This window comes from Globicephala melas, chromosome 12 (assembly GCF_963455315.2).
Source record: "Globicephala melas chromosome 12, mGloMel1.2, whole genome shotgun sequence".
Lineage (NCBI taxonomy): Eukaryota > Metazoa > Chordata > Mammalia > Artiodactyla > Delphinidae > Globicephala > Globicephala melas.
Window position 1 is genome coordinate 27,861,120 of NC_083325.1, and position 17,118 is coordinate 27,878,237.

At 57.8% G+C, this 17,118-nt stretch overlaps 1 protein-coding gene across 1 annotated transcript in view; it reads left to right on the forward strand.

The window, feature by feature from the left end:
- Window positions 1-17,118, forward strand: part of RAB11FIP5 (RAB11 family interacting protein 5) — a 36,300-nt gene that overhangs the window by 16,958 nt on the left and 2,224 nt on the right. The window contains 6 exon segments of the mRNA XM_030877561.2: window positions 3,831-4,267; window positions 4,397-5,072; window positions 11,382-11,455; window positions 11,458-11,565; window positions 11,568-13,362; window positions 16,678-16,867. Of these exon segments, the coding sequence (XP_030733421.1) occupies window positions 3,831-4,267; window positions 4,397-5,072; window positions 11,382-11,455; window positions 11,458-11,565; window positions 11,568-13,362; window positions 16,678-16,867 (3,280 nt within the window).

The window sequence follows — 17,118 nt, forward strand, 5'->3', positions numbered from 1 at the left end:
CCCAGATAATGATCATCTTTGTCAAAACCTGTTTCCTGAGCACACGCTTCCTGGGCTTTGGGGAGTTCAGGTGCTCAGACAGTACAGGGGTTGAGGTGGGTGCCATGTAGGTGGAACAGTTCAGTACCTGCAGTGAAGGATGTGCAGGTTGTTGTTTTACATTCTGTAGGGGCTGAAGAATCTAGGCTTTGAGAGCTGAGTGCGTGTCGGGGAAATTGTACTGGGGCAGAATCACTGTCCTTCTTCCTGTCCTGGTGAGTGCTGTTTCAAAAGCAGCTTTGTGGAATAGAGGCCTTGTTCATTTTAGCACTCTTTATTCATAGAAAGTACTTATTGATGCCTGATCCTCCCCCATGTATGTGTTCCTTTGATAATTTGTCCCGGGTTGGGGGGAGGGGGAGAGAGATGAGGGTTTCTAGGGTCAGTTCTCTCGGAAGAAGTGGGTTCAGTGGACTTTGGAAGGCAAGCTTGGCTGGGCAGGGGAGAGACGCAGGTTTCTTCTGTGTAACAATTGAGTGTCCTTGATGATATACCCAGGTGGAGGGAAAGTTGGCCTCTGATCCATGAAGTGATGTAGAGCAGGCAGGGGACTGTCCTACTGTGGTTCTCACACTGGGTCTGATGAATTCAGTCACCTGAGGAGGTACTCCCTTCCACCTTGAAATGTAGATTTCTAGGCCTGGCCTTTCTAATTCAGTAGGTTTTAGGTTGTATCTTAGTATGAATAGATAAAAAAGAAATCCCGCACTGATAGCCACCATCTAGATATGTGCTGGGGCCGTGGTCGAATCCTAATTGGTTTTGGCCAGGTCTCAGCCACGGATGGGAGTGACAGGCCTTGGTCCACAAGCTGTTGGTTGTGTGGCCTTGCCGTCACCATCTCAGCCTGTCACACTTCTGGGAGAAGCCCTGCTCCAAGTAGCTGGCAGGGTCCAATGAGTCCTGCCCCTGACTGATAGGGAGACAGATGGCAACAGTGACTGAGGGTCCAGAGGCAGGTCCCAGCCATTCTCAGCCTCACTCTGCTCTGGATGCGGGAATCTCAGAAAATGGTGAGGAAAGTCTTCTTTTCCCTCCTGGCCTCCCTGAAAAGCAAGTCCAGAGAAGAACCCCAAAATCCCTGGGGAAGAGCAGGGGAAGCAGAAGTGACCTTATGGGGAGGGGGTTGGGAAGGGCGGGGGACAAGGATCCTTTGGGCCGAGGACCTGAGCCTCAGCTGGGCTAGTAATGTAATGCATCCTCTTTCATCGAGGGGTCGGAGGGAGAGGCGAGGAGCCTATTCTGTCTCAGCCAACTGAGAGGATAAGATAGGAACGGGAATTTTCTTTTGTCTCTTTTTCCTATTACGACAGTAATATATGGCTCTTATAAAAAATTCAAACAGGACAAAAGTAGGCAATGCGGGAAGTGATAGTTCCCTGCAACCTCACCCCGCAGAGATAACCAGTGTTACTGCTGTGGTGTGTGGAGTGTGACCAGCTGGGGCTCAGGACCCGTGACCCTTATGCCCAAGTGAAGGATGTCTGTGCTTGCGGATTCCCGTCGCTCAGGGCTTGGTGGGCCTGCAGCTGGAGTCCATATACTTCTCTTTGCCCCACCTCCCAGAATCTTTCTGTGCTAAATGAGGCCTGGTCCAGGTTTGGCCAAGGTGACTTGGCCTTGAAAGAGTTAAGGGGTCAGGCCCAAAGTGGACGTTGGGTTGGGAAAGCAGGGGTGTGAGGATGTCGATGCTAGCTGGTTTGTCTTTCTATTAAATGTCTCCTCGTGCCCCCAGACACATCCTCACACGCATCCCGTCAGTCTGTCTCTCAGCTCTCTTCTCCGCTCCCTGCCCCTCCTCCCCCATCTTTCCTCCCTGTGCCTACTCATCATGAGAGCGAGAGCGGCACGTAAACACCCACACACCCTCTGAGTGTAGCCCTCCGCCGTCCCTGCTTGTGCCGCCGTCTGTCCTGACCCAGCCTTAGTGGGAGTGGTCTCTCAGGTTTGGGAGGGAAAACCAACAGCCCAGGTTCCCTTCACTTAGGCCATCCAGTGGTCCCCAAGCAGAGGCTGGATGCATAGCCCGCAGTGGACACCTAAGAGGTTAGTCATGGTGGACTCTTCCAAAGGGATGCAATTGGAAGTGTCTCTGGGAAGACCTTTTCTTTTCTTTTTTTTTTTTTTTTTTAAAGTCACAGCATTTAAACCCACCACCACCACCAAGCCCTTGCAGTGACTTATTTCTGGACATTTGGATGTGCAGGGACTTTCATACAAAAGACCTCCCGCTTAATGTCCGTGAGAAGCTCAAGGAGCTGGTGTTGTGGGGTGAGCGGATCTTAGGTGGGAGATGACCACCACAGCATGGACTGAGGCGTGTGGGGTGTGGTACAGTGTGTAGTGTTTGTGTGTGGTGTGGTGTGTGTGTCCTCTGAGGGACTCGGAGCCCTTCAGTGACCAATCTGACCGCCTCCACCGGGCTTTATTCCACGTTCATGCCTGGTTGGCTGAGTCCAGAATTCTATGCTGGAAGCTTTTCCTTCAGAATTTTGAAGGCATGACTCCAGATGGTGCCCAGTGTTACTGATGAGGACCTGATGCTATTCTAATTCCTGAATGTACAAACCTGTCTCCCCTCTTTGGAAACCTTCAGGGTCTCCTGAATGTACAAACCTGGTGCTCTGAAACCTTGCAGTGATACCTGCTGGCTGGGTCTTTCCTCGTTCACTGTGCTGCCTGCTTGTGGGCCCTTCTGTGCTGGTGCTCATGTCCTTCAGGAGAACTTTCTTGTATTGCTTCTTTCATGATCTCTTGGTCATTGTGTTCTCTGTGTGCTCACTGTGTCTTCTTTTTTTAATTAATAGAGTTTAGTTTTAGTTTTAGGTTTACAGAAAAACAAGTGGAAAGTACAGAGAGCTCCCGTATATATTCCCTCACACCCCCTCCTGCTCTAGTTTCCTCTATTATTAACCTCTTACATTAGTGTGGTACATTTGTTATGAATGATGAGCCAATAGCAATACATTATTATTGATTAGAGTCTCCTTCCTGGCTGCTTGTTCTTGGATAAGTTACTTCACCGCAGAGCTTTGACCTCCTGATCTGTAAAATCCCAGGTTTGTTGTGAGGTGTAAATGGAAGGGAGATGAGCACCCCCGCATTCCTTTGTCACACACGGCAGATGCTTACAGATGAGTGAGTGCTCTTTCCCTTCCCTGGGTCTCTTGCTTAAGGCCCGTTTATGCCTTCTTGTCTGTTCCTCCAGCTTGCAGAGGTGTTCCTGGCAGGGCTTGGGGTGAGTAAATGAGCGGGTGAGGGGTGTGTGTGTGTGTGTGTGTGTGTGTGTGTACATGCACTAGTGTTCCTGGCCCTGGGCCTCTGGGTGAGCTGTTCTTTCCTGGACTCACTGGTGGCTCAGAGCAGAGCTTAGGCTGGGACTAGCCAAAGGAGATGATGTAAATGGGAAAATGTGGGTAGGTGTGTCTGTACCTGGGGCCTGGAGTTGAAAGGGTTCCTCTCAGACCCGGCCTTGCTGCTCTGGGCCTCAGAGTTTCAGATGTAGGGGGCTGGGGCAGGGGAGGTCTCTGAGCTCCAGGGAAGGTGCCGGGTCAGGAGGGTCACTTGGCTGCCCTGCCTGGTAGTGCCGAAGAGCTTCCCCCACGTGGGATGTGGTTTCCTTCATCACGGAAAAGTTGTGGGTAGTTTCTTAGCTGTTCTTGTGGCCTGGAAGGCGGCAGGGCTTATGTGTCAGAGCAGAAGCCTGTGTGGGGAGGCTGTCGTGGCTCCTGAAGCAGAGAGGGGCTCTGAGACGTACCTGTGACCGGAGCCCCGGCACCCCCTTCTCACAGGTGGTACAAGCTGCACTCAAAGGCAGGCAAGAAGGAGAAGGAGCGTGGAGAGATCCAGGTCAGCATCCAGTTCACGCGCAACAACCTCAGCGCCAGCATGTTTGACCTGTCCGTGAAGGACAAGCCTCGGTCCCCCTTCAGTAGGATCAAGGACAAGATGAAGGGCAAGAAGAAGTTTGATCTGGAATCCGCCTCTGCCATCCTCCCAAGCAGCGCCCTGGAGGACCCCGAGCTGGGCAGCCTGAGCAAGATGGGCAAAGCCAAAGGCTTCTTCCTCCGCAACAAGCTGCGGAAGTCTTCCCTGACCCAGTCCAACACCTCGCTAGGTTCGGACAGCACCCTGTCCTCAGCCAGTGGGACCCTGGCCTACCAGGGCCCCGGGGCCGAGCTCCTCACCCGCTCGCCCAGCCGCAGCAGCTGGCTGTCCTCCGAAGGGGGTGAGTGGGGAGGGGGGAGGGGAGGGGAGGGGAGGGGAGGGGAGGGGGGCAGTGCGGGCTCTCCCCTCAGGTGTAGGGAAGGCCGGGCCGGGCAGCGGGCTTCTAACTCGGCGTGTGCTTCCTTTCCAGGCAGGGACTCGGCACAGTCCCCCAAGTCGCTCACCCATAAAAGGACGTACAGCGATGAGGCCAGCCAGGTGCGAGCCGCTCCTCCCCGGGCCCTTCTTGACCTTCAGGGCCACCTTGACGGGGCCTCCCGCTCCTCTCTCTGCGTCAACGGGAGCCACATTTACACTGAGGAGCCCCAGGGGCCCCTGCGGCACCGCAGCTCCATCTCTGGCCCCCTGCACACTGTCTCCTCCCGGCCCTCTGAGGAGGGGCCGCGCTCTGCGGATGACTCCTGGGGCAGAGGCAGCCGCCGCACCGGCAGCTCAGAGGCGGTGCCTGGACAGGAGGAGCTGAGCTCGCAGGTGCTGGCCGTCGGGGCCCGCTGCTCTGGAGAGGAGGAGGGGGCCTGGCCCTCAGAGGGGAGGCCGGTGCAGGTCGCCACACCTATGGTGGCCTCCTCTGAGGCTGTGGCCGAGAAGGAGGGAGCCCGGAAGGAGGAGCGGAAGCCCCGGATGGGCCTTTTCCACCATCACCACCAGGGGCTGAGTCGGAGCGAGATGGGGCGCCGAGGCTCTCTGGGGGAGAAGGGGGTTCCCACTCTGGGGCCCTCCCCACACCACTCGTCCAGTGGGGAGGAAAAGGCCAAAAGTAGCTGGTTTGGCTTGAGAGAAGCCAAGGAACCAACTCAGAAACCCAGGTACGTCCTTGGCAAGACCAGCTTTGATCCCTGGGGTGGATGCTGGGGTATTTGCACCGAACCCCGGGGCAGGGAGAATGGGGCAGGATGGGACCCTTGGGCAGGCTGCTGGGGCTCTGGCTTTGCATGGTTGAGCGGGGAACCCTGTCTCCCTAAGCCGCGGCTTGTTGTCTGCACGTGGACGCAGGTGAGTTGAAGGGCACAGCGCTCTGGGGGTCCCGTGGGCCTCACTTCCTGAGTTGGCACACCCATCCCCTGTGGGAGGGGGAGGAATAGGACAAAAGCAGGAAAGGCCGTTTGTATGAATTCTTTGCTTCCCAACCTCTACCTCTTGCCCCCTGGCCTCAAGGTCACCAAGCTTTGGCAGGTAGAGAGGTGGGGACCAAGGACTCACCTCAGACTTCCCCCACCCTTTCCGAAGCTAGATGGCTTCACACCAGCCGTCCCAGCTGTCTCTGTGCTCTCTTCTCTCTGAGAGATGGGAGTTGAGTAATTGATGTGTCCACCCCCTCCCCTGTACACTCACCCCCGGTTGCTCCCCGGCCTTGGCCGGAGGCTGTGGGCAGCTCCCCTGAAATCTGTGACCTACCCTGTGTCCTTAGAGACTCCTGGGGCTCTGGCCCTCTCTGGTGTCTCTTGGTCTTGGGGTATGGCAAGTGCTGATGGCGGCTGCTCTGTTTTGAATATGCTGAGTCCCACCTGGGAGAGGAATGCAGGAGTCCTTCAGCCTAGGCCTGGGACAGAGTCCCTAGCCCTCACCCTGGCCCTCTGATCTCCTCCTAAGTTGGAGCCAGCGGAGGCTGCTTCACTATCCAGCAGGGCCCAGGGAGGGGCTCCGGGCTTTGGCCAGGAGCAGGTGTTCCCCCCTGCCAAGGGCCCAGGGCCAGCCCTGGACAGGAGCATCTGTGACAACCCCAGCCAGTGTGGCAAGGGCGGCCGTTACTGTCCTGTCAGCAAGCCTGCCTGTCCCCATCAGTGGCTATGTGGGCCGGAGGCGGGGTGGGAAGAGTGGGCGCAGTGGTAAAGGGCCAGGAGATAGGGCAAAGGGAGGGGCCCTAAACCTCTTCCCCAGCAGAGGGGAGAAGACTCCTGAAGTCCTGGTTCTTTTCTTGCCCTGTGAAATTCTGAGTTTGCTCAGAGGACCAGGGAGAGAAACGCAGGGCCTTTGAGGTTTGAGCCCTGGCCGCCTGGCAGCTCTCCGTACAGCCTCATCGATGGGTGTGTGGGGTGGATCAGTCTCTGGGTGATGTCTCCCCTGCTTAGGAGAGCTTCGGTTCCCTACTGCCCAGCCCTCCTCACCGGAGCCCAGGGGAACTGCTGGCTACCTGCAGCCTAGAGGAAGAAGGGGATGCCCAGGCTGAGCTGGTGGCCCTGTGACAACTCAGAGATTGTAGGTGGTGTGGTGGAGGGAGGGACACAGACCGTGGGCTCAGTGCTGTTGTCCATGGGGTGTCTCTGGGCCTCTTCCAGGGTGGGATGGATGTGGGGGACATTTCTCTGTGAGGCTGTTTCTAGGCGAGTGCCAGGCTTTGGGCTCGAGCTCTGCAGGCCATGACAGTGATGTTGCGGTTGCCGTTGCTGGTGCTTACAGCCTCTGTTTTCCTTGTTTCTCCATGTCTCCTAATGGCCTTTCAGAGGCAAGAGAAGTTGGGTGATGGACGAACGTAAGGGAGCTGAGGGTTTTGCCCTTCTCGTACTTGAATTCCGAGCTCGTCCTCTGCAGGTTGGAGGGCAGATGGGGCCTCCTGCCCTCCCTGGGACCCATTTGCTTACAGTGGCTGAAGGGGCAGGCTCTGTGGCCTTGCCTCCAGGCAGGGTGGGAGGGACTATTCTTGGGGTGCAGTGACCTGGCCTGCAGAGGTGTGAGACCTGGACATTGAGCCCTGTCAGCATCACGCTGGCCCTGTGTGCCTCGGAGGGAAGGGCTGGCCTGGAAGAAACCACCCTTGGTGCTTGCCCAGAGGTCTTGGGGCCTTTGAGGAGAGAATAAGAGGTGAGCTGACTTGCGGCAGGAAGCCATAAGTTGGACACCTAGAACTGGAGTGACCGAATGTAGCTGCGAGACACCCAAGGAGATCCTGTCCACAGGTCCAGAGGTTTGGGTGCCTCTGCCCCGGGGCTACCATTGCAGATTGCTGGGTGTTCCTCACTAGGCAGGGCAGCAGCGCCCTCTAGTGTTCCCACATTGCACTGAGGCCCCGTGCAGAGGCCAGAAGCAGTATGTGCTGTGCACAGTATCCAGAGAAAAAACTGTTGCTGTTGGAGAAGGCAGCAGCTGGGAGAGGCCAGGAAGATGGTCCTCCTGTTCCTCCTGACCTGTCCCTCATCTGCCAGGTCCCATGACTGTTGCACTAGCCCCCACCAGCATGTGGGCGGGGGGCTGGGGAATGGCTGGTTGAGGTTTGGGCCACAGATCTCATCCCTGCTCACCAGCCCTGCTGTGAGCCATTCACCCTGAGCTGCAGCACAGGTCACTTTAGTGTGTGTTTAGGACCGTCAAGACCGTGTGTGTTGAAACCACCAGTGCCAAAACGAATTGTCTTTGTGTCTGTCCCTTTCTGACCCTTTTAGGGTACGTATAAGCTTTCTGAGAGCAGGTCATCTCAAGCTCCTGTGTTCCCTCCCCTCACACTAACCACAGAACTTTGTGCACAGTAGGAGATCAAGTGTTAGATACAGACATTTTTTTAAATTGGGGGTAAGCATGGCCCAACACAGAGGCAAGTGTATCGTGGTGGCCTTCAGCAGTCTCTGCATCTGCCCCAGCCCCTCACCAGGTGGTGAGCAGTGAGGTCCTGATGAGCCTGGAGTGTGCGCTGGCTGCTGAGAGAGCTCGGGGTCTCAGCGGCGTTCGCAGTGGTGTAAACGTGTAACTGTGTTGTATGCCAGTGACTTAGAGTTAGTGTGGCCATAAATCCTGTTTGTGCCTGTTTTCCTGGCATAGTTAGTAGTGCCCCTTTACTCTATTAAAAACATTCTGGTTTGGAAGATAAATTATATGGTCTGCCTACTTAGAGCATGCAAGGCCCCACTGTGTCACCTCACTGTGCCCAGATGAAGGGAGAGGATGTGTCCAGTCATGTTTCCTGGACATCGGGGCACATCTCAGGCAGACACCAGGAGATGGAGCCTTAGGAGGGCTGGCTGAAGGCATTTTGGCTGGGGTGGGTATGCCTGAAAGGCTGGCTTTAGCCTTTTCAGGGAGTGCCTGTGGGAGAGTCTTTGCAGATCCACATGCCACCTCTGGGACCAATGCATGGAAATAACAAGGACACATAGCTCATCTCAGTCTAAGGAAGAGCTGTTCACCAGTGAAACCTGGCCCCTCGCTACAGAGTGAGTTACCTAGCAACGGCTGTGTTTAAGAAGAAGGGGGGCTGTTGGAGGGAACAGGTGATTGCTGTATTAAGTGGCAGGTTCATCCAATTGCTCTAAGGTTCTTAAGCCACAGTAAGGCCCTGAAGTTTTATTCTGTCAGGTCAAAGGGGCAGAGACATTTGGACTTCTGATTTCTTTCCCCAACTTTTGGTCCTAAAAGAGAAGATAAGTCAGCATATGTTGTAGCCCCTGCTGCTTGGCGGGGGGACAGCAATGTGCTGGGCTAGCATGGTGGGTTCTGTCCTCTGAGCATACCCTGCAAAGATAACCACACATGGGAATGTGTCTCTGATCTGATCTGTGCCAGGTGGAATGGTAGGCAGGGGAATTTTTTTTTTCTTTTGGCTGTGCCGCACAGCTTGTGGGACGGTAGTCCCCTGACCAGGGATTGAACCTGGGCCCTCAGCAGTGAGAATGTGGAGCCCTAACCACTGGACTGCCAGGGAATTTCCGGGAGGGGACTTTTTAAAGTAAGAACTTTCAGAGTGTGCGCCTGGTGTTGAGCAAGGGTGAGGGAGGCATGGGGACAGGGGGACGTGTTACTGGGTAGGAGGGATGGACAAGAGGCTCTCAGAGGTTGTGCTGGCTCTGGGGAGGCTGCCAGGCCTGGCCCCTGGGGCACACCTTCCTCCAGGGAAAGCCCTTTGCTGGTTCCATACCAACGGGTTTGTGTGCACCTGTGGGTAGCCAGTGCGGGGAGGGTTGCCAGCCGAGCCTGGGGCTCCCAGCCCTTTCCCTGCCCTCTCCTGCCCTGCGGTTCTGACAGTCAGCCAGATTGCTGCAAGACTGTAAGAGTGAGTGGGGCCAGGCTGGGGCTGAGGGGTGTAGAGCTAAGCTTGGTGCTATTTAATGCTGATGGGGCTGCTTCCATCAGACCCCTCTGTCCACTTGTCATACAGGGCACTGGGGAGAGACAGCTCAGAGTCCCCCAGCCCTGTTCCTGGGGGCTGAGTCCTGCCGGCAGGGTTGGGCTGTGTCGGGAGTGGGTGCTCCGATGGTGGGGGTGGGCTGAGGGCAGGGTCTTGACCCACATGGTGGTGGTACGTTGCTCTCCTTGGTCCCCAAGGTAGATATATCTCGATGAAGGGAGAAAAGGGGCCTTTGGAGGTGTTGGGACTCTGGGCTCAGGATCCTCCCTCTTTTGGTGTCTTTACCGTGCCTTGACCGCAGAGGCAGAGCTGTTCTGGGAAGCCCTGGTGGGGTGGGAGAGGATGGGACTTTCTATGCCCGCCCTGGCCGGGAGTTATTGTCGGGCAGAAACAGGATTAGGAGAGTCTCTGGAAGCTAGATTCTTAAGAGAAACCCAGGGGTGGGGACCTGGCTGTGTCTTGCCTGTGAGGCTGGGCTCATAGACTCCAGCCTGTCTGGGTAGCCCACCTGTGCTGCTGGTTGAACTGGACTCCTTCCCATTGCCTGCCCCCGGTGTCTGCGGATGAGCTGGCCCTGCCTCTGCCCAGCTCTGTGTGGGACCTGCTCCGTCTGGCCCCTGGGTTCCCGGAAGAATCCTGGCTCCAGACTTCTGGGCCTCTTTCCATAGGTGCCCCTCCTACCCCAACCATCGTTCCTCGTGGGCTGATTGGTGAGGCCTGGCTTCTGGGACCTCAGGGCTCGCCCCGAGCATTTCCCCGTGGGAAGAAGCAGCTTGAGTGGAGAAGGTGGATGTGTAGGAGTTCTTCAGGATGTTTCCACCTGGGCTGGCAGGGGTCAAGGAATGGGGGTCTTGGGGCTTAGAGGGGGCTGAAGGTGGGGGTCAAATAGCAGGCAAATCCAGGCCACTGACAGGCCCCTGAAGTCTGGGCTCAGCTGCAAGGAGCCTCAAACCATTGTCAGACTGCTGAAAGCAGGGGTGTTGGGTCCCCCTTTCCCCCTGCACTGTCTTTCTGGACTTCTGTCTGTGTCCGGGGGTTGTCCCGGGGAAGCCAAGAGCTCTAATTTTAGAGTCTATTCCTTCCCATTCCCCTCACGTCAGCTGCATGCTGTAGATAAGGTACAAGTGCAGGACATGCCCCCTCCAAGAAGACCCTGGAGGGGACACCTGAAGGCCAGCACGTATCTTGGGGAGTGTGAGTGTATTATCAAGGAGTGGATTTCCCAGGGGGGCCAGGGATCTGTGTGGGGGACCCTGGGAGGCCCCTGGTGACATCCAGAGTTGCTGCTGCTGCCTCTGCTGCCACATCCCAGCCTCTGTCTCCCCAGCAGCGTTGCTTCCAAGGCTGGCCCGTGGGTGCCCTTGGTGAGGGAGGCTGCCTGCCATGTGCCAGGCCAGGTGGATGCCTGACAGCAGACATCCTCAGCAGTGTCTTGTCCTCCTTGGCCAGTTATGGTACCCTTCCCAGAAGCAAAAAGGCCACGTCCTCTCCAGCTGACACCTTGTCCTGCCTGTTAACAGCCCCATCATTACCTCTCATTTGTGCAAGGGTTCAGGAGGACCCAGGCTGTTTCAGGAGTCAGAATGTCGGGCACCGGCTGGGTTCTGTTAGTGCTGGCTTCATCCAGCCAAATACCTGGGCCTTGCTTTTCTCTGGTCTCTTTATCCTGTCCAAGCCAGCTGGTATTTTCTTTCCTCTGTCTCAGTCCATAAAGGGATGTCAGGTGCTTTCTGGTTGGTTCTTCAGGTGTCAGTCTGGCCTCGAGTAGTCGTCAGCATGGGGTAGTAGTTGGGATCACTCCTGTTAAGTGGGATTCTTGCTCCTCGGGGTGGGTGTGAGGACCGGATGAGCTCTGCCTAGAATCTTCATCCTTGGGTGATGCCTTGTCATGTACACATCGGGGTCTTCCCTCCGTCCCCTGGCCCACGTGCCCGAGCCCAGCTCGGGGAGCACGGTGGCACCTCTTCCCCAGGCAGGTGGCGGGCAGGGGTGTGGTGTTCAGCAGGGGCGTTTCCAGTCTTGGCATTAACCAGGAGGCTCACGGTTTTGTCTCCCTCCACAGCCTGGACGTGTCTCCTCAGGTAGAATCTGACCCAGCTGCTCTTCCTCACCACGTCCCCTGCTCCCCCTGTGCTCCGGCCCCCCCACTCCTGCTCCCACCTCTGCTCCTATGCTAAGCACTAACCTTTTTGCAGCCACCTCCCCCGCTGTTGCCGCTGCTGCCGCTGCCACCGCCATCCCTGAAGCCACCCATGGGGATTCTTGGGTCTTACCAACCCGTTCCTCTCCTCCCTGCAGAGCAACCCTTTCTTCGAGGAGCTCGTAGCCGACATAGCACTAAACTCTCCTTCACCTGCTCCCTCTCTCCCCAGTGCCTCGAGGGCCAGCCCCACTCCCCTGGCCTCCCCTGGGAAAGCCCCGCCTGAGTGGGACGACACCTTCAACATCTTTGCTGCCAGCAGGCTGCGTCCAGAGGCCAGGAGTGAGATCCTGGCCCCAGCAGGAGTGGGGCTGGAGGTGACTGGGCAGCAAGACCCAGGCCCTGGGGCCGTGACAGTGAAAGCAGCTGAGCCCCAGGGGGACCCTGGGGGAGGAGAAGGAGGTGGGAGCAGCGTGTGGCTGGAGCCCAGAGTTCCTCTGGACTTGGGACTGGACCTTCGGAGCAGGAGTGTGGTTGACCCGGGGCCCCTCGGGGCGGAAGGGGCCTGCCTGCCCTCCGCGTCAGCCCAGCTGCACCCGAGAGCCTCAGACTCTGAAGCAGACAGGGAGTTGCCCGCCCCAGGAGGGGAAGCAGGGCAGAGTCTGGCAGACAGTGCGACGTCTCTGTTTAGCTCCCCAGAAGTGATCAATCTGTGGGAGAGGCTGCCTGGCCCAGACAGTGCCCCTGAGGGCCAGGACGAGGAGGCGTCCCGAGATGGCAGCCAGCTTTTCCATGAGCTCGACACAGTTGACGATTCCTGGCCGTGGGATGTGGTCACCGTTTCTCCTGCAGCTGAGGCTTCCTCACCAGTCCTGCGGGGAGAGTCCGATGAGCCGCCCACTCCCCAGATGCAGCCAGAGTCGCCAGAACCTGTGAGCCCCAAGAGGAGTGAGGGGCTTCCCCCACTGGAGCCGGAGTCAGAGCCCGAACCTGAGTGGGTGTCGAACGAGGGGCTGCAGCCCAACACAGCACCGCCCAAGCCACCGCGTCTCCTCACACCCTCAGATTCCCAGGAGAAGGAGGCAGCGGTGGAGGAAGAGAAGGAGAAAGCGGCAGGGGGGCTGGGTAGCAGGGGGTCAGAGATGGGAGGAGAAGATGTCTTCCCAAGTGCGTTGATTGCTGGTCCCCAGGCGGCTGAGGAGGAGGAGGAGGGCGGCGAGAAGCCGGAGTCAGAGTCTGACAGCCACTCTGGAGCCATGCTGGGTGGGCCAGGCCTGGAAGATCTAGCAGAGGATGCCAGCCCTCCTGTGTCTGGGCCCTGCCTACCTCGGCCCACCAGCTGTCCTCAGGGTCCTGCCCCTACACCCTCAAAGACCTTGGCTCTTCAGAGTCAGCAGATCTGGGCGGCTCCAGAGAGAGGAGAAGGCCCTGAGGCTCCTGAGGCCCAGACCCAGGAACCAGTAGGAGAGGCACATGGGTTCCTGTCAGGCAGCTCTCAGCTTGCTGACTTGTGGGTCTCGGAAGAGGATGCCTTGAACCCCTTCTTGCCTCAGGGGAGCCAAGATCCCCCCAGCCTCCCGTCCACATCCCTTCCAGGGTCCAGGGACCCTTCCGTCCACTGTGGTCCCGAAGAGCTGCCCACCCCCGCAGAACCTGCCTGTCCGCGGCCCCCTCTCCCACCCTGGGCCAGCCGCCACCACGGGGGGCCTAGCCCTCCGTGCTCGCCCCTGCCTGGAGCCTGGCCCCTGACCTCTTCCTCCCCGCCCCCCGGGGAGCCAGCCTCCCCCACTGGGAGCTCCCCCCCTCCACTTGGGGAGGACCACGCTGCAGTCACCCCAGCCTCCCCGCTTGCGCTTCTGCCCTTGGAGACACGACCAGCTGAGGAGCCACATCCCAGTGCCAGGTGAGCAGGCGCCCAGAAACCAGTCTCTAGGAGGAAGGGGGGCGCAGAGCAGCTTCAGCTCCTCCAGGGGCCGGTGAGGGGTTCCTTCACCCCAAGGCAGGACGGCAGAAGCTTTGGAGACGTGCGCCTTCCGTGGTACTGTCTCTGAAGCTGCTTCCTCTTGGGACCTTGGACCAGCAGGTGTCCCCATAAGCCGGGGGTTTGGGGGATGATGATGATGAGGTGTAGGGGGTGAGGAATGAGGTGGGGAGAAGTGATATGGGCCAGCAGGGAAAGGGGGATGTGAGCTCGGGTTCTCAGCACAGGAGGGGCTAGGGCAGTGCAGCTTGTCAAATGGCGGCCCTTGGGGGAGCAGACTGTGGAAGGCAGAGAGCCAGAGGGGAGGGACTGGTCCTGAGGTCAGAGAGGAGAGCCAAGATACCTTTAGAGGACAAAAGAAAAGCTAAGATGCTCCCCACATACATGACCCTCAGAAAAATGTTTTTTTCCTGACCCCAGCAGGTGCCTCATCGGTTTGCATTTGTGCCTTTCAGGGGGTGGTCCTGACGTGCTTAGGACTGTGCTGAGTGGACAGAGGATGCCTGTGTGACTGTGGTCACTGTGGCATTGGTCTCTTTTGGAAGAATTATGAGGCCGTGACCTCACCGGGTGGCTGGTGAGGGGTGACCAGAGCTGAGGCCCGGAGAGACAGGTCACTGTGGGGAATGGCGTACGACTTAGATGGGGCAGCAAAGCCCAGAGGGAGTCTAGCACTTCAGGAGACCTGAGTGAAGAAGTGGGGCGTGGGGAGGAGCAGAGGGGCACAGGCTCCAGCACTGGCCGGCCTCTGGGAGGCCCCCAGCCCACCAACTCATACCTTTGGTCATCCGGATTCACTGAGTGTCGACTGTGTGACAGGCACTGAACAGAGATGAAAGACACGGTTCCCACCGTATTCCCAAGGAGTTCCCAATCCAGAGGGGAAGATAAAAGTGAACCGGGGAAGGGAAACCCCAGGGGGCCAGTGCTGATAGGCGAAAAGTGGGTGGGAAGGAGCCTGGGCTGCTCCCGACTGCTGTTCCAGTGGGAGGTGGTGATGCTGATCCCAGAAGTGAGGGAGAGGAGGTGGTTAGGGCTTCCTTGCTCTGATGACAGCATCCTCAGCTGGCCCTGCCACACTCCAGCACCACTTCTAATTATACTCACCACTTTCTGGAAGTTTTATTCTCCTCAGAGTTGGCGTCACATCTGTACTTGGCATGTTCCTTCCATCATGACGTTGATGGGCCAAGTAGAGCTGTCCCCATTTATCAGATGAGGAAATGGAGTCTATGAGAGCTGCAGGGTCCAGGGTCCCTCAGATGTAGTGGGGGGGCAGTCAGACTGAGAGCCCAAGACTCCTGGCCCCCCATTCAGGGGGTTTTTATGCCGCACTGGTATTCCTGCCCTCCCTCAGCACAGCCCAAAGGTGGCATGAGAGCTGCCTTTACATCCTCACCCTTAACATAAACTCCTAGATGGGCAGGAGGGGCTGGGATGTGTTCTTTTCCCTACCGTCTGCTCCCGCCTGGCTCTCTGCCTCTCTTCCCGGGTTGTGACCCTGAACCCACAGCCCTGTCCTGAGTATCAGAGCTGGCTTCTCTGGGTCTGGGTGGGCCTCCCTTCAGTGGTGTTCGGGGGCCTTGGGATAAGCTGTTTTGCTTCCTCCTCCTGAATGTTCCACTTCCTCTGTGAAGTAAGTATAAATTTAGGAGGTCCTCTAGAGGCAGGTTAAGTTGAATTGGAAGCTGATGCTTACAGTTTGGGTACCCGTGACAGGTACAAGGTGCTGGGGGATCCCAGAGGAGAGTCACCTTAGCGTGGGGGAATCAGGAAGGTTTCCTGGAGGAAGTGGACTTGCACAGCTTTGAAACATGAGTAGGCGTTAGCAGGCCAGCAGGCAGAGGGGCAGTGTTCCAGACAGCAGCAGCTTTGACAAGAACCTAAAGATGAGAGCGAGCACGTCTTCCTCTGGCTGGAGTGAATGAGGGAGTAGGGGGTCAGGAAGAAAGGGCAGGGGCCCGGTTGTGTTAGAGATTGTGTTTTCTTACCTTGATAGGGAGCCACTGGGGAGGTGAGACCCTTGTCCCACACAGAATGGAGGAGTGGTTGGAGGTGGGCAAGATTGCCCCGGAGGAGCTGATTTAGCAGTTGGGTGTGGCTGGAAAAAGGTTTACTCAACGCTGGCTTGGAGAGGGGGGGATAGTGTGAGAGAAGGTGAGAAGGCAGCAGGGCTTGACGTTTGTCAAGGCTGAGGTGGGAGTGGGGGGCGTTCCGAGGGGTTCCTAGGTTTCTGACTAGAGCCGTACGAGGCTAATGGTGCCTGGCGCTCACCATGAGGGAGCGTAGGAAAGGGCAGGCAGGCCGGGGGGGAGTGTGGGTTCCTCTGGAGCCAGCCTGCAACTGTCTGCCTAGGTCTAGAGCTCAGGGGTGAGGTCTGGGCTGAAGATGGAGATCAGAGGTGGAGGGGAGAGGACCCAGGGGCAGACCCTCAGTTGAGCCTGGGAAGGATGTCAGGTGTCAGGAAACCAGACGGAGGTCTTGAGGAAAACCAGGGAGGAGAGCAGTCCAAAGGAAAGAGTGAGTGAGCAGTCCAAGCGTCAGTTCTGCAGAGAGGTCAGTGAGGTGAGAACTGAGGGGTTGGTGGCCTCAGCAGGAACACTTGTGACGGGCCGGTGGGGGCCACTGTCCTAAAGGGTTGAGGAGTCAACGAAAGGTGGGAACTTGTAGAGACAGAATGTGGTCCACATGCTCTGGAGAGGCTGGGTGAGAAGGAAGAAGAGGTGGGGATGACTGAGGGTGAGGGCTAGGTGAAGACAAGGCCAAGGGAGGGTTTCTCAGGCCTCTGTAAATGCTGATGGCAAGCAGCTGGTAGAGGTGGGCGAGTGACCAAGCACCCCAGTCTGCTCAGGTCTTCCTTGGCTTTAGCAGCACTGGAAGTCCCACATCCTAGGCATCCCCGGTCCTGGGAAAATTAGGAAACTGGGAGGATTGATCATCCCCCTAGAGAAACGTTACAGTAGAGAAGAGGAGGGAGGGGGGCTGGCTGGAGGGGGTGGCTCTGGCAAAGACTGGGATTAGGTACAGAGAAGTCTGCAGGACGGCCTCTGCTGTCCCTGTGAAGGGGGTGCAGTGGGGAGGGGCAGGTGGTGGAGTGAGGAGAGCAGTGAGGGCAGGGGCGTTGGAGGGCAGTCACCACCAGGTGGTGAGACCTGCTGGCCCCACAGAGAAGGTGGCCCCTCTTTTCCTTGTGCCACCCATCCCTCCCCATAACGCATCTCCTTTCTGTCTTTGCAGTCCCCACCCTGTGAAGCCCCTCAGTGCTGCCCCAGTGGAGGGCAGCCCTGACAGGAAGCAGTCCCGCTCTAGTCTGAGTACAGCCCTGAGCAGCGGGCTGGAGAAGCTCAAGACCGTCACATCTGGCAGCATTCAGCCTGTGGCTCCAGCCCCCCAGGTTGGCCAGACTGTGGACGCCAAGAGGCTGAAGGTGAGGCCCAGCAGGGTGCCTGGGGCGTCAGAGCAGACGTTTGGTGCTGTGAAGAGACGTCAGGTGTCTCGAGGTCAGGGGCCGGGTGCTGGGCAGGGTGGAGCAAGGAGCAGGACTGGCCCCCCTCACCAGAGCCTTGAAGCCAGTTAGGCTGTCCCTGGCATTGGGACAGAGGCAGCTCCTAGGGCCTGTGTGGGGAAACTGGGGTGCAGGTGGGCCTGAGGCTGTCCTGCTCACTCTTACTCCCTCTG